The sequence below is a fragment of the Podarcis filfolensis genome (genome assembly GCF_964270895.1).
Source record: "Podarcis filfolensis genome assembly, chromosome: 14".
Taxonomy (NCBI): Eukaryota; Metazoa; Chordata; class Lepidosauria; order Squamata; family Lacertidae; genus Podarcis; species Podarcis filfolensis.
In genome coordinates, this window is record NC_139616.1 from 7,257,683 (window position 1) to 7,273,072 (window position 15,390).

Genomic DNA, 15,390 nt, shown 5'->3' on the forward strand with positions numbered 1-15,390 from the left:
TTGAAGGACTCCACTGTCTCCATCCTTGGAGCTCTCTGACTGAAAGAGTTCTGGGTCTTATCCCAGACAGGGAGGGAATTCTCCAAGATACACTTTAAAAAAAAGAAGCCATGTTGGTGCATTAGAATAACCCCACAGTCAGGAAATACCTCTACTGGGACAGGCCAAAATGCCACAAAACAGTGAGTAAGCTTTTGAGTTTTCTAAAGCTCTTTGTCCGGCTGGATGTTGAGCAAAGTGGGGAGAGGAGGTGGGGGGGAATCTAGCATGTTGTGGTCACTCTGCATTTTTTTACAGTCTTAAGATCGAATGTAGGAGGAGGTGGCAGACACCAAGTCCATTAAACTTGACTAGGTGCTATGCAGGCTTCAGGGTGCAACTAAGGACTACTGAGACCAGGAAATATGCAAGGGCTAAGAATGGTCTTGCTGCCTGACTGTGGAGTTCAGATTATTTTTTCTTATGAACTTCTTCTTGCTTTATGTGTGACTTGGATAACCAGATTTAACCATTGACCCTAAAACTGAAGGGATATGATTTTTTACCACCTGAAGATGGCACTTTACTTTTCAAGGGTTCCACATTCCCTCTAACCACCAGGTAATGCAACCCACTTTGACTTCTTTTGACATTTTTAAAAACCTAGCATTCCACCTGAAATCAAACTCTAGCCATATTCCTCTTTACTTTTGTGCTCTAAGAAGGAACCAGTGTGTTTTGCCTAATGTTAGGGTTACGTCCTTTATTAGGTTATTTTTTAAAAAAATGTGTGTGCGTGCATGAGCTCATGCGCCACTGTGTTTCTGCCAACAATTGCTGACTGCTGTCCCATGTGGTGACATGCATAATTGCAGCCTCTCAGCAAAGAACTTTCCAGGCTGTGGGCCGACTCCACCCATTAGGCTGGTCATTGGCTCCTCCTGGGCAGGAAGGAGTTTAAGAGGACTTCCTGTCACTGTGGGGCAACAAGGTGTACCCAACCTCTGGTGGATTTTTGCATTTCCAGCCTTATTCTTTGGTCCTGCCTCTGGTTTGCCCTCTGATCTGGATAGCTCTTTCAATCTGGCTCAAACTCTTACTAAGAGTAGGCCCATTGGAATCAAGGAACCTAACTTAGTCATGTCTATTAACTTTGGTGGATCTACTCTGAACGGGACTAGTATTGAACACCACCCCCAGTTCCTGGCTGCTGTCATGCTCCAGACTTGCCCATGACCCAGCCTTGGTCATTTCTTTGTCCTATCAGTCCTGGGCGCACTGTGAAAACTGCATAACACCTTCGCCAAGCCTCATCCAGTTATGCCTGCAACTTCCTAATGCACCTCTATTTTAACACCAAATGAAGACTTTCAAGCTACCATAAGCCAAACTTTCTCCATTCCTCTGCTTTGCTAGATGTTCAGCCTACTAAGAGCTGGCCCAACATTTTGTGATACTTTGGGTGGTCCTAATAAAAGCATCATCCAAGTGAGGAGAGATGTTGCAGCTCATCTACACAGCCATCTAAGCATGGGTGGGAAACCGGTGGCATTCCAGATGCTGCTGGACTCCAACTCCCATTATCCCTAGCCACTGATCATGTTGGCTGGGGCTGACGGCAGCTGGAGTCCACCCCTGGTGTAGGCAATACTGAATTAGTCGCACCGATGATCTGCCTTGGTGCAAGGCAGCTTCTCATGCACAAAAATATGGTCTTGTGTCTCTTCTTGCTCTGGTTTACATTAGCTTTCAATGCATGGGAGAAGCAGATCAGGGACTGTGATTAGAACCCCCCTCCCCCCAATTTTCTGAAATCCAAGTGCCTATCTGGAGAGAGGAGGAGGAGAGAGCTGCTGCCAAGACCCCCCACCCTGGCCAAAGTGGCCCCTCCTGCCAGCTTCACTACTCACCCGAACCCCATAGTGTTCAATGCGGTCACAAGGCCACCAGCACTGGCCACACTGCTCACAAGGCGACATCTGCTTGCTTGCTTGCTTGCTTGCTTGAGCTCACTTCTCTTGGAAACAACTTGCAGCTTTGACATGAAGCTTTTTTTTTTAGTTTTTTTAAACCTCTTTGAGTTTCTTTTTTTTGTTTTGTTTTGTTTTTTAAATTAATTAATTTATATATATATTAAAAAAGCAATAGTCCTTTGGTCCCTAAACTCTAAGGAATGATATGACTTTGAAAGAAGTTAATCCAATCTCCTTGGACTGGTGACAAAGTGGGACAGAAACCCCCACCCCCAATCCACGGGATATAGATATATAGACCTATTTATATATATATCTTCTGTTAAGTTCAACATCCTCTTAGCAACTGATTTTTCTTTTCCCAAACGGATGCGGAAAAAAAAAGTTCCCCTTTTTTTCTTTCCCCCTTTTTAAAAACAAAAAGCGTTTCCCAGGTGTAACATACAGGCCTGGTCCAAACCCACCGGCTTTGGTTTAGATCTGTTTGGCCTCCCTCTTCTGAAATCTTGAGCATCGGTCAAGTGCTTTAGAGAGAGGCTGGTCCCACCAGCAGGCTCTGTGCCTGCGACCTTTTCCTGTTGCAAAATCCTACCCCTCTCCTCGTGAGGGGTCTTAAAAAAAACACGTCTTCTCCAGCGGCTCCTTCCCGTCATGGAGTTTAGAGTCGGCAAATAGCGACGCCTCTTTCCCTTTTGTCCAATATCGTCACAACCACCTTCTTTGCTTTCTCTCGCCTTAAAGCGGCAAAAGGAAAAAGAAAAAGAAACACCCCCCCCGAAACCCCAACCGATTTGGAAAATAAAATAAAAATAAAAAAGGTACAACCAAACTGGCTCTCCTCTTTTTCACGAGCATCCTGCTTCCTCTTCCACCTCCTCCTCCTCCTCCGTGATATGTTGCAAAGAAAGAGAGTTACAAGTCTGGATACTGCACGTGGGACAAGGGGAATACTCTTCGTACGCCGCATGGCATCCCATCTGCAAGAGAGAGAAGGGATGTTAAGAAGAGGCAGGCGGTGCAAGGAGCTAGCAGGAGGCCCCATCCCCAGTAGCGAGTGATGGCATTAGGAGAGAAAGGAAGCTCTTGTCAGGGCCATCTCTATTCAGTGTGTAAAAATATATATATCAAATGACACCCCAATTCCGTACCAGAAGAGGTTGAATTCTGAAATGTTCTAGGTTAGATCTGGCCTTCCATTTGTTGTGGGCGTCCCACTCTCAACAGCCCTGAAGAGCTGCTTCCAGTCAGTGTAGACCAGGGGTTGTCAACCTGGTCCCTACTGCCCACTAGTGGGCGTTTCAGGGTTCTAGGTGGGCATTAGGGGGTTCTACAGCAAAAAGCAGAATCCTTCCCCCTTCGAGCACTGGTGGGCGGTAAGAAAATGTTACCATTAAGAAAGATGCATTCGTGGGTGGTAGGTATGAAAAGGTTGACTACCCCTGGTGTAGACAGTACTGAGATAGATGGGCCAATGTGACTTGCGAAATAAACATACTTCGCAACCTTAAACACTGCGAAATACCACTTTGCCGCACCAGTTATCTTGTTTTCTGTACGTAATACACTTATGCCGCATAGTGAGGGTTCTTGATTTCCAACCACTTCTTCTTTCCCCTCCACCCCCCATCCCAGACGTGAAGGTCATGTTGAACAAGCTCCCCCCTTTCCACTGCTGTGTCAGGCTGCTGTTAAAAGAGCAGGGCCTGTGTAAAATAAAAATAAAAATGCAATTTATCCCAACAGCTCCATATACAGAACAAGTTTCATGGAGCAAGATGGTCAATGTATTGTTGCCAAAATTCACATAACTGCTGCTAGAAGCTAGCATAGCAACTGCAGGAGGCCAGGGATGTCATATTGGTTGAGATTTGTCTTAGTTTAAAGGGGTGGGGCCAAGAGGGAGGGGCATGACCTGAGGAAGAGAGGGAGGAGCCAAGAGATCCCTATGTGATGGAACTGGTGACCATCTTGAGCAGGTTCCATTCTTGATGCATTTCTGCCGTATTAGGAGCATATATGCAGATCCACGCCATACATTTAAAGCACATGCCTTCCCCCAAAGATTTCTGGGAACTGTGGTTTCCTCCCTCACAGAGCTATGAATTTCCAGCAATCGTAACACACAGAAGTTCCCACGATCCTTTGGGAGAAGTCATGTGCTTCCAATGTGTGCTTTAATAGGATTTAGACCAGGTCAGAAGATTTGTCTATGTAGTCCAGTATATTGTCTACTCTGATTGGTAGTGGTTTTCCAGGGATCTTGAGCAGAACAGAATATTTCCCATCCCTACTACCTGGTCCTTTTAATTGAATTTCGAAGGACTGAACTGAGGATCTTTTGCATTAAAATTATATGCTCTGCTGCTGAATGAAGGGTCCTCTCTCGTGAAATGCTGCACCAGTAACACTCTCCTGCTCCTCTGCTAAGGTACCACACTCCATGCCTGCAATCAGGACTAGGACCTTTTCTATGCAAAAAGAAAATGAAACAGAACAGGGCCTTTGTTTGCTTTACATATCTTTTATCCTGGAGTAGGCGATCTGGTTTCATTATCTCCAATCAGGAATGTGAGAAGCTACCATGCCACTGGTCCATCTAACTTAGTATTTTCCACACTAACCTTCCCTGACCTAGTGCCTTCCAGCTGTTTTAGACTACAACTTCCATCAGAAGCAGCCAGCATGGCTGATGGTCATGGATGATGCGGATTGTAGGCTGAGACATCTGGAGGACACAGGATTGAAGAAAGATGGCCTACACTCACTGGAAGCGACTCTTCAAGGGTTCAGACAGGTTTCTCCCAACCCTGCTGAAGATGTGACTGAAGAGACTGAACTTGAGATGTTTTGCATACAAAACATGTGTTTTCCAACAATCAAGGAGCATTTGTTGTCAATCCTTAGCAGTGAAGCCTTCATGCTCTTGAGACTGTGGAATGCTTGAATTTCCACAAGCATTGGGGTAATATAGAGACTCTAAATTATGCTGGGATGCCCGGAGGGTGGGGGTGGGGAGAGCTAGCACAACTTGGTGTTTCTTGTGCAGGACTGAGTTACTCAGCCATCATCATCACACAGTAAATATAGAGGGCACACACATCAATTGTCACATCACAACAGAGAGAAAAGGAGGTACAAAGAAGGACAAAGTAGAGTTTATGGGCTCAAAAAATCCACAACTAGTAAAAGACTGACCAATCAGCACTCCAAAAACTATCCACCATGGGCATCAATATGGCACTGCACAACCGCCAAAAAGAGAGGAGGAAGGGGTGGGAAGAAGAACTAATAAAAATAAAGCAGAGATGTAGAAAGATCAACGTCAAGTTCATGCAACAAGATTACAACCGGCCACATGGCGTCATCGAGAAGGACGATGACAACATTAGTTAAGTCACTTACAGTTTCAGATAATTTGGGAGGGAGAGTTTTTGTTTGGGTCTCCCATAACAGCTAGAGGGTTGCTAGGCAACTGTGGGGTCATCCTTGGAGCTATGATTGGCCTGGTCTGGTTAGAGACAAAGTAGTGGATGGGTTGGAGGAAACAAAAATATAAAAGAAAAGATGAATCGGTTTGATGCGAGTTCTCAGTATTAATGGTCATTGCTTCTTCTGATAGCTGCAAAATGGAGCAGGAGTCCTCCTCTGAAGTCATATTCACACGGTATATCTAAAGCACCGATAAAGTACTTTAGCAGTCATGGGGAATCATGAGAACTGTAGTTTGTGCAGGGCGCTGGGAAGTCTAGGTCTCTGAGGCCAGCCCCCTTCACAAACTACAGTTCCCAAGATTCTTTGCGGGGAGCCATGACTGCCAAAGTGGGGAAAAAGTGTTTTAAATGTTTGGTGAGCCTGAAAATAGCTTCCTTCAGTAGGCCAATGAATTGCTGGGGAAGATGATCACAAGGTGCTACTGCTTTCATGTCCTCTTCTGGGCATCCCATAGACCAGGGGTGGGTAATCCATGACTCTCTAGGTGTTGAAGTACAACTCCAAGCATTCCTGACTGTTAGCCGGGGCTGGTGGGAGTTGGGAGTCCAACAATGTGTGGTGGGGGGGCACAGATTCCTCACCCCTGCTGTAATAGCAGATGGGCCTCTGGTAGGTTCCAGCAGATCTGTTCTCATGCTATTGCATCCTGCAGCCCTCTGTGGGATTTCACTCTTGCAAACTGCTTGCAGTGGGTGTGCAACTTACAATGCAATTCTATACACGTCTATGGAGAAGTTAATTCCACAGAATTTCCAGATAAGTAGGTATAAGATTGGGACGTGGGTGGCGCTGTGGGTTAACCACTGAGCCTAGGACTTGCTGATCAGAAGGTCGGCGGTTCACATCCCCGCGACGGGGTGAGCTCCCGTTGCTCGGTCCCTGCTCCTGCCAACCTAGCAGTTCAAAAGCATGTCAAAGTGCAAGTAGATAAATAGGTACCGCTCTGGCAGGAAAGTACCGTATTTTTCGCTCTATAGGACGCACTTTTTCCCCTTCAAAAATGAAGGGGAAATGTGTGTGTGTCCTATGGAGCGAAGACGCCATAGCCCCGCGACCCTCTCCTGGCTGGAGAGGTGACGCATGGCTATGGCAGGAGCCTTTATAGTCGCGTGTCACCTCTCCAGCCGGGAGATTGCGCGTGGGGCTAAAGAAGCACCCCGCGACCCTCTCCTGGCTGGAGAGGTGGCGCGCGCCTATGGCAGGAGCCTCTTGGTTCAGTTTAACTCTGTGGCTCATTTACACACCGCCTTGATATGGTTAAATTGAGTGTTTCTTTTCTCTTTTTTGCAGTGGCGAGGGGCTTGTGAACGCAACTCGCCTCGCCCTGGAAACCCCCTCAAACTATGTACCGAGCCAGGAGGTGATAAACAAATTCGTGATGACTTCAGACTACCCCAATCAGATCAAAACATTTGATTTAATTAGCATTTGAGGTGGACTTTTAAGGGTGGCATGTTGTTGAATTTTAGCCTTTAAGTCACCCCAAGGGTCTGTTTCAGGCCAAAAGGCAGGGTAATCATGGCTTCAGCAAATAAACACATGTTTTCTGTTTGGTCCTCTTGCCATGATTTTGAACGCAGCAACTTGGGTATGTTGACTTCAATAGAACCACATAATCATGCTTTAGATTTTACCCTTTCATTGGTCTGAAGACATGTTAGATTATCTTCCTTCCTTCCTATTTACAGATTTAGGTTTTGGCCACAGATATTCTATTCTTGTCTCTTTGTACATAACTATGAAAGCTTTTGGATGTGAAGTTATTGGATGACTTGACCTATTGGTAATTTTATGCTCATTTAAATTTTGATGCATGTTAAATGAACTGTTTGTTGTTATTTTTTTTTTTCAGTGTAGTGATATTATACGTTTTATTTTTATGTACTGATATTGTACCACTGTTTTTAGACTATCTTCTATGTGTGAACCACTTTGGGTGCAGATTATTTGTGGATCAAGTATGACACTCAACAACTTAAACAATGTGATACACACGGGTCCCACTATCGGAACACTCATTATCCAAAATCTCTGTTATCTGAATAGAAAAAATTATGCCTGAACCTTGCTACATGAACAACTGGTTCAGATAGCCGAACAATCAAAGTTTGCCCACTTCCTTAGTTGTTTGTGTTCTGCTGGCTGGTGGCCATTTGGGGCAGAAAACCAGGGAGGGAGGGAGAGAGATTGGACAAATCAGGGAGCTGGAGGGATTGAACAAATAAGTTTTTCCTTTGTTTGGCTTCTGCTGATTGGCTGCAACAGTTTCAGGCAGAGATCAGGGAGGGAGCATGGACAAATCACAGATTAGAAATGTTCTCATAGGAAATCATGGAAATCACCAGCTTGTTATGCAAACACTCACTTAACAAACAATTTCCCGAGAACGCATTGTGTCTGGAGAGTGGGACCTGAACATATCTGTCTCATATCTGTTCATTTACTGTGGTTTTATATTAGTTTTTATCTTATTGGTATCCTATGGTTTGGTTTGTTTGTATTATGGTTTTAAGATATGCTGGAAACCTCCATGGGATTACTGTGTAACGAAGATTGGCTGATACATTAGGTCAATAAATAAATAAAATAAATTCATTCTATTTGGATTGGGGTCATTCTCTATGCCTAAAGACAAACATTAAGGATCATTGACACTGTACATTATTAGAATAATAAACCATTGAAAGTTTATTTGGGTAAGTCCATCCCCTATGTGAAGGCTATGCATCATTTATTACCTTTTAGCTTATTCTCATGCGATGGACATGGGCTGGGCCAAAATGCACTGTATTTGCTGTTTTGAACTAGACACACCATTTGTGGTTTTTCGCTCCATTTTCCTCCAGGTTTAACACCAGCCTTGTGGCAAAAGCTTGAGGAAGGCTAACCCCTTTTCCTGCTGGTAGTGTAGCTGGGACAGTCTTGCCTGCCAATGTCTTACCTGCTTTCAGGGCCAAGGTGAACACGGGTCAGTAGGGTCTGTTAGCATCTTTTGGCCGCTTTAGTTGGACCTTTAGCCTCTTCATGCCGATCTGGAAGCCGTTCATGGCCTGAATGGCTGCCTGAGCACTAGTTGGATTGTCAAAACTGACGAAACCTGGGATGGGTCAAGGGGGGAAGTGGGGTGACAGGGGGTGAGAACAGAGAAGGAAAGGAAGGACACAGTTCAGCACCAAGGACAGCAGCAGCCCTCCCTGCATGTTGCTGTTTCACTGCAAGCCTTTCACAGAAAATAGATCCTGAGGAACTCAAAACGTTTGAATGTCGGAGCTAGCGGGTTGCTTAAGAGCAGGTTCCTCAACCTGGTGCCTTTCAGATGCTTTGGACAGCAACTCTCATTAGCCCCAGCCAGCACAGCCATACTGGTTGGGGCTGATGGGAGTTTGTTACTCAAAATATCTGGGGGGCACCAGGTTGGGGGAAGCTGCTCTTAATGGTGATGGGTGGATGGGCTTGCAAAGGGTTGGTGGAAGTTGTCCTCCAAAACATTTGAAGTGGACTAAGTTGGGGAAGGCTGTTTTAGGCCACTGTTCACTTTCCAGCCACACAAGATTCTTCTTTAACAATGGTCATTGAAAGCAAAATTTAAGAAATCCAATCCATTTAACTCATGGAGTCTAGGTTTGGTTTTGGGTCACCTGGGGTGTTGTGTGGACACGGAGGAAAACCTTAAAGCAGGCATCCCCAACCTGAGGCCCTCTAGATGTTTTGGCCTACAACTTCCATGATCCCTAAGCAACAGGACCAGAGGTCAGGGATGATGGGAATTGTAGTCCAAAACATCTGGAGGGCCGAAGGTTGGGGGTGCCTGCCTTAAAGCCAAAATACACCATCTTTTTTCACTGCAATGAGAACATCTTTGATGTATTTTAATATTCTTTCGGAAGCCGCCCAGAGTGGCTGGGGAAGCCCAGCCAGAGGGGCGGGGTATAAATAATAAATTATTATTATTATTATTATTATTATTATTATTATTATTATTATTATTATCATCATCATCATCATCATCATTATCTTATAATCATGGCCTGCTAGTTAACTTCACAGGGTCTTAGTAGTCTGCAGAATGTTTCTAACACACTTCAAAATAATGTATTGACATGTACTCACTCAACGGGACTTTGAAAAGTTTGGAAGGATGTGCTAACCATTTGAGAATATGCTGAAATGGCTGTATAATTCGTTTGCCCTTTCAACATCAAAATAAGCTGAAGCAGTGTTTGAGCAAGCCCTTACTTTATTTTAGATCTTAATACATAAAGGATCCAGTGCAGGACAAAAGTCTGCATTCCTTTAAAAAAAACCCAACAACAGTTGCATTGCTTAAAAAATTTTTTTTTTTAAATCTATATCCACAACATTTATTCAGTAAGTAATGACTGACAGGGGATGTGAGAGGGAAGTGACCCTGGAGGTGCGTGGCACCCACAGCACTCACTCAAAAATTCAGAAGTGCCCACAGGCCTGAAAAGCTTGCCAACCCCTAATTTGAAATATTTGCATACTGCCCTTCCATTAAGAAATCCCAGAGCACTTTACAGTAACTAATACAAACACAAGAAAAGGCCGTGCTAAAAGCAAACCCAGGAAAGACATTGCCACAGGTGTCAGGTGAGTCTCCCTAGGGAAAGAGGTGCATAAGCAGATAGATGGAGAGGAGAGAGACCCTTTCTAGCTATGGCCCCTTGCACATGCACCTTTTCCCCTAAGGAGGCATACCTGAAGAAGATCTTACATACAGGCAAGTTGATGCGAGAGAAAACATCTCCTCAATTATCCGGGTTGCAAGCTGCATAGGGTCTTAAGATGTAAGCACCCACCCTTTGCATTGTATTTGGGAAAGGACTGGAAGCCAATGAAGCTCTTTAAGCACCAGCAGGATGTGATCCCGATGCTCAGTTCCAGACATTAGCTTAGTGGCTCTGTTTTGAACAAGGTAGTCTGCAAAGCCAGCCCTATGCCTAATGCATTGTTGCTGTCTGCTTTCCCCCAACCTGTGGTCTTTCAGATGTTTTAGGCAGCAATTCTCACCATCCCTGACTGATGGAACTTGTACTTCAAACCATCTGGAGAGTATGAGGTTGGAGAAATGGCTACTGTAGTCTATGGTGCCATTACATCAGCTGTGTGGGCGAGGCCAGGTACCAGATTCAAGGCTGGCTCCAGATTTGAGGCAAAGTGCCCGCTGGAGGACACTCCTTTACATCTGCCCACTGGCAGGCTTAATCTGGCAACGGTGCAGGCATCAGCACTGCCTTTGATGGGTAGGAGGTTCATTTTAACCTTCCACAATGAATTGGAGTGATGCTACATCAGTGACACTGCAGGAAATGAAAAGAGTAGTTCTCAGACTAAGGTGTGTGTGTGTGTGTGTGTGTGTGTGTGTGTGTGTGTGTAGCGGACAGGCATAAGTGGTGGACCTTGCTGGTGTGCTGGTGTAGGATGATGACAACTGCTGGTGCTGGATTTGGCCAGATGTGCAGGGCCTTGCAGCTAAGAAATATTCAGGCTATGTCAGACAATGAACTTTGGCTTCCGAAACTCCCAAGCTGGTGGATGTAAGTTAAATTAAGTGGTCAGACTTTATTTGCAGCAACATGAGGTGCAAATTATGCTTGCAAAGCAATGCCTCCGTTGCAATTTTGTATGGGGTCTGCTAATTTGAGGCCCTAGATTAGTGCCTACTCTGCATATTAGTAAATTTGGCCCTCCATTTTCTTTTTGATACTTACAAATGAATTGCTTTATGATTTGGTTTAGTAACTTCCCAGGGAGAGAAGTTAAGTTAATGGGCCTATAAATTCCTGCTTTTAAAGTTGGGCATTATGTTTGCCTTTTTCCATTCCACTGGAACCTCACCTGTCATGCATGATTTCTCAAAAATGATTGCTTTGTGGTTTGGAGATGCCTTCGGCATCCCAGGGCGCAATTCATCATGACCTGCTGACTTCTAATCATTTAAGATAGTCAAATATTCTCTGAACAGATCTTTGCCTATCCTAACCTTTGTCCCTCCCTCATTGTTTATATCGATTCTACTAATCATCTGGTCACAATTTATCTCACTGGCGAAAACCAAAGTGAAGTAGACATTGAGCAATTTAGCTTTCATTGTACTGTGGATTACTAGTACTCTTTCCTCTAATGAATGGGCTTTTTTTCACTTTCTGGATATTTTCAGTGTGTTTATAGAAACTCTTCTGATTGTTCCTAATGCAGTCCCAGGAAATGATCTGAAGGCGCTTGAGGCCCCCACCTTGCTGAAACGAAGCTAAACCAATTGGTTTTGTGATGGAAGGAAGGCACGTTAATAATGTAAGAAAATAAGGGTTGCTTCCAGTGCCACTCCTCCTCAGAGTAGACCCACTGAAGTTAACAGACTTAGAACATCCATTTAAATGAGTTTACTCTGAGTAGCACTTAGTTGGATACAATATAAGTAACATTTCCATAGGGGCAGCTGACACTGTGCCCTCTGGATGTGGTTGGACTACAGTTCTCATAATCCCTGACTATCATCCACACTGACTTGGGCAGACAGGAGCTGAGGCCACAGCTTATGGGAAGGGGCCATAGCTCAGTGGTAGAAAATCTGCTTTGCATTCAAATGGTTCTAGGTTCAATTCCCAGCATCTCTAGCTAAGCCCATGAATGTCCCCCACCAGAAACCCTGGAGAGCTGGATCAGGGGTAGGCAACCTAAGGCCCGGGGGCCGGATGCGGTCCAATTGCCTTCTCAACCTGGCCCGTGGACGGTCTGGGAATCAGTGTGGTTTTTTTACATGAGTAAAGTGTGTACTTTTATTTAAAATGCATCTCTGGGTTATTTGTGGTGCATAGGAATTTGTTCACCCCCCCCCAAATATAGTCCGGTCCACCACATGGTCTGAGGGATGGTGGACTGGCCCACGGCTAAAAAAGGTTGCTGACCCCTGAGCTAGATGGACCAATGTTCTGACTCTGTAAAAGGCAGCTTCCTGACATCTAGAGGGCACTGTGTTGACTACTCCTGCTCAGATATAAGGCACTAAAAGCATGAAACAGCCCATGATAGCCTTGTGAACCAAGACGGAATGCCCCATTCCTAAACTACTGTATCATTATCAAGGACCAATTTTTTTACACTTGGGCAATGTAGCAATTGCCAAAAAAATGCTTCCAAGTGGCCTGGTTTTACATTACAGTGGTGGCATATACAAGAACCAACCAGAGAAGTTTCTCCAGATGTTGGAGTGGAAACAAACCATATGAGTGAGCCTCATGATTGGATGTTGCCTATAATACTAGCAATGGGCACAATTCCTTGAACTTGTCTTGAAATTATGAAAGGGGTGGGTTGTGCTCCTTGAGTATACACAAACAATTCCAATTCCACCCCTGCAAGTATTCTTGAGGAACGCTAAAAAAACCCCTACTAATGCCTTTCTTCTCTGCAGTTACCCTCCCTTCCAAAGCAGGTACAAGTTTGCTTGAGCATTGTCCCATCAGTTGTCCCCCAAGGGCTGAACCCTGTCTATCACACCTCCCAAAATCCTAGCTTCAGAGCTTGCTCCTTGGTCTGAGCCACTTGTCTCAGGTATGAGGACCCCACCTAACCTCCTGTTCCCATTCGCTGATTGCTGCTTTTGGGTCATGAATCTGCTCCAGCTCTACTTATGATAGCTGCCCAGGATCCTGGAACTCCACTGCCTGGAGTCTGACCCCTGATGATGCCTGACAATAGTCAACCTTATCCCTCCTTATTCTCCCCTTCTGTCACATCTTATTCTGAAATGTGCAGAATTGCATGTTGGCTCCTGGGAGCTAGAGTTCCTTATATAGCAAAATCCTACTTGCCATCTATTTGTGGTGCGAAGTGCAGGAAGAACACACATGTTTCAGCAGCTACCAACACAATGGAAAAGGGATGTGCGGCTCAGTGACAGAGCATGTGTAAAAGGGCCCCGATTCAATCCCTGGCAACTCCAGGTAGGGCTGGGAGAGACCATAACCCTGGAGAGCCATTGCCAAACAGCATAGACAATACTGAGCGAGACTGACAGAAGTTCTGACACAGTAGAGGATGACTTCCTATGTTCCTAGAATCTCAAAGGAAGCACGTCAGCTACTTACCAAAGCATTTACTTTGGTTGGTGGCACGGTCAACAAAGACTTTGGCAGAGATGACGTTGCCGAAAGGCAAGAACATCTGCATAAGTTCTGCATCCCCAAACTCCTGGGGCAGGTGATAAATGAAGAGGTTACAGCCTTCGGGACCTGGGATAATGACAAAGGTGTACACACAAAGGAAAAGACATGTGTTAGCAACAAAGAGGCCATGCGCAACATGTTTGGCTACTTTCTCACAATGCACTGCTTGTTGCAGTTCGCTTATCTGCTAGTTCAGCAGATAAAAGTCTTTTTAAAAATCAGTTCATTGCAATTGTGTTTTTTTCTAATATCCATCAGCTTGCTAGAACATAAAGCTAAAAAGAATCATGACACACCTTGAGCAAATATCTAGGTGTATATTAAAATCAATTCAATCCCAGTTACACAGAGAGTTCTTTCCGAGAATGTCAGAACATGGTCTCAGAATGGCTATATAACAGAGTGTCCTTACTCAAATAATAATTTCTAGTTCAGCTGCAGTCCAACAGCTCACCTACACTTCTGTTTGCCCCACTGCTTTCCCCCAGTAAAACCTGTGGTTTAGCACTGAACAGGAACAAAGAGCAGTTGGGTTTTCTGCAGATCGTTGTTTGTTCCGATTTATAACCAAAGAGCGGGTTTTCTGAGGTAAGTGGTGGGACAATGGCAAAATCGCTTGGACCTGGAAAGCATGCAAGAAGCAGAAAATTTCTCTTTTTTTTTTTTTTTTATAATATATTTATTAAAGTTTTCAAATAAAGCATATATTAGATAAGCACTTATCATTGTCCATTTAACATCTCTCAATTGTTACATGGGACTCCCCCACACCTCCCGCATACACTTACATCATTATTAAATTAGTTTCAAACAAATTATCATTTAATTCATCTTAATTAATAATCTTAATTTGGTTTGACATATAATTCAACCTTAAATCTAATTTAATGGTAGACAATTGTCTGCACTGGCATCCAATTCAACACTCAGCCAAATTACAATATTTTTGTAAATAAATCTTAAATTTCCTCCAGTCTTCTTCCATCCTTTCTTCTCCCTGGTCTCGAATTCTGCCGGTCATCTCGGCTAGTTGCATATAGTCCATCAGTTGCATCTGCCATTCTTCCACAGTGGGTATCTCCTGAGTTTTCCAATTCTTGGCAATTAATATTCTTGCTGCTGTTGTTGCGTACAAAAAGAATGTTCTGTCCTCTTTTAACACACTCTGGCCGACAATACCCAGGAGAAAGGCCTCTGATTTCTTAGTGAAGGTGTATTTAAACACCTTTTTTAATTCATTATATATCTTCTCCCAAAAGGCCTTCACTCTAGGGCAGGTCCACCAGAGGTGAAAAAATGTTCCTTCATTTTCCTTACATTTCCAACATTTGCTATCAGACGAATGGTATATTTTAGCCAGTTTAACAGGGGTCATGTACCATCTATACATCATTTTCATCACATTTTCCTTCAACGCATTACATGCAGTGAAGTTCAGCCCAGAGGTCCACAACCTTTCCCAATCTTCAAACATAATATTATACCCAATATCCTGCGCCCATTTTATCATTGTTGATTTTACCATTTCGTCATGTGTGTTCCATTTCAGCAGCAAGTTATACATTCTTGAAAGTACCTTAGTCTTAGGTTCTAACAGTTCAGTTTCTAACTTTGACTTTTCCACTTGGAATCCTAGCTTTTTGTCATTTTTAAACACTTCTTTAATCTGAGCATAGTGTAACCAGTCTCGCACTTTGTCTCTCATCTTTTCTAAACTCTGCAACTTCCAGTTGTCACCATCCTTTTCTATTATCTCC

General features: G+C 44.1%; 1 protein-coding gene across 12 annotated transcripts in view; it reads right to left on the bottom strand.

Annotated features, from left to right (window-relative positions):
- Positions 1 to 761: 761 nt before the first annotated feature.
- Positions 762 to 15,390, bottom strand: part of CELF6 (CUGBP Elav-like family member 6) — a 181,214-nt gene continuing 166,585 nt past the window's right edge. For 10 of the 12 annotated variants that reach the window (XM_083586712.1, XM_083586714.1, XM_083586715.1 and 7 more), the window contains 3 exons: positions 13,556 to 13,699; positions 8,386 to 8,541; positions 762 to 2,929 (listed from right to left, as the gene is read on the bottom strand). In XM_083586712.1, coding sequence (XP_083442838.1) covers positions 8,414 to 8,541; positions 13,556 to 13,699 — 272 coding nt within the window. In that variant the 3' untranslated portion in view covers positions 762 to 2,929; positions 8,386 to 8,413. Of the gene's footprint in view, positions 2,930 to 5,354; positions 5,461 to 8,385; positions 8,542 to 13,555; positions 13,700 to 15,390 lie in introns of all 12 variants that reach the window. The other 2 variants (XR_014541667.1, XR_014541668.1) reach the window with 2 other exon arrangements.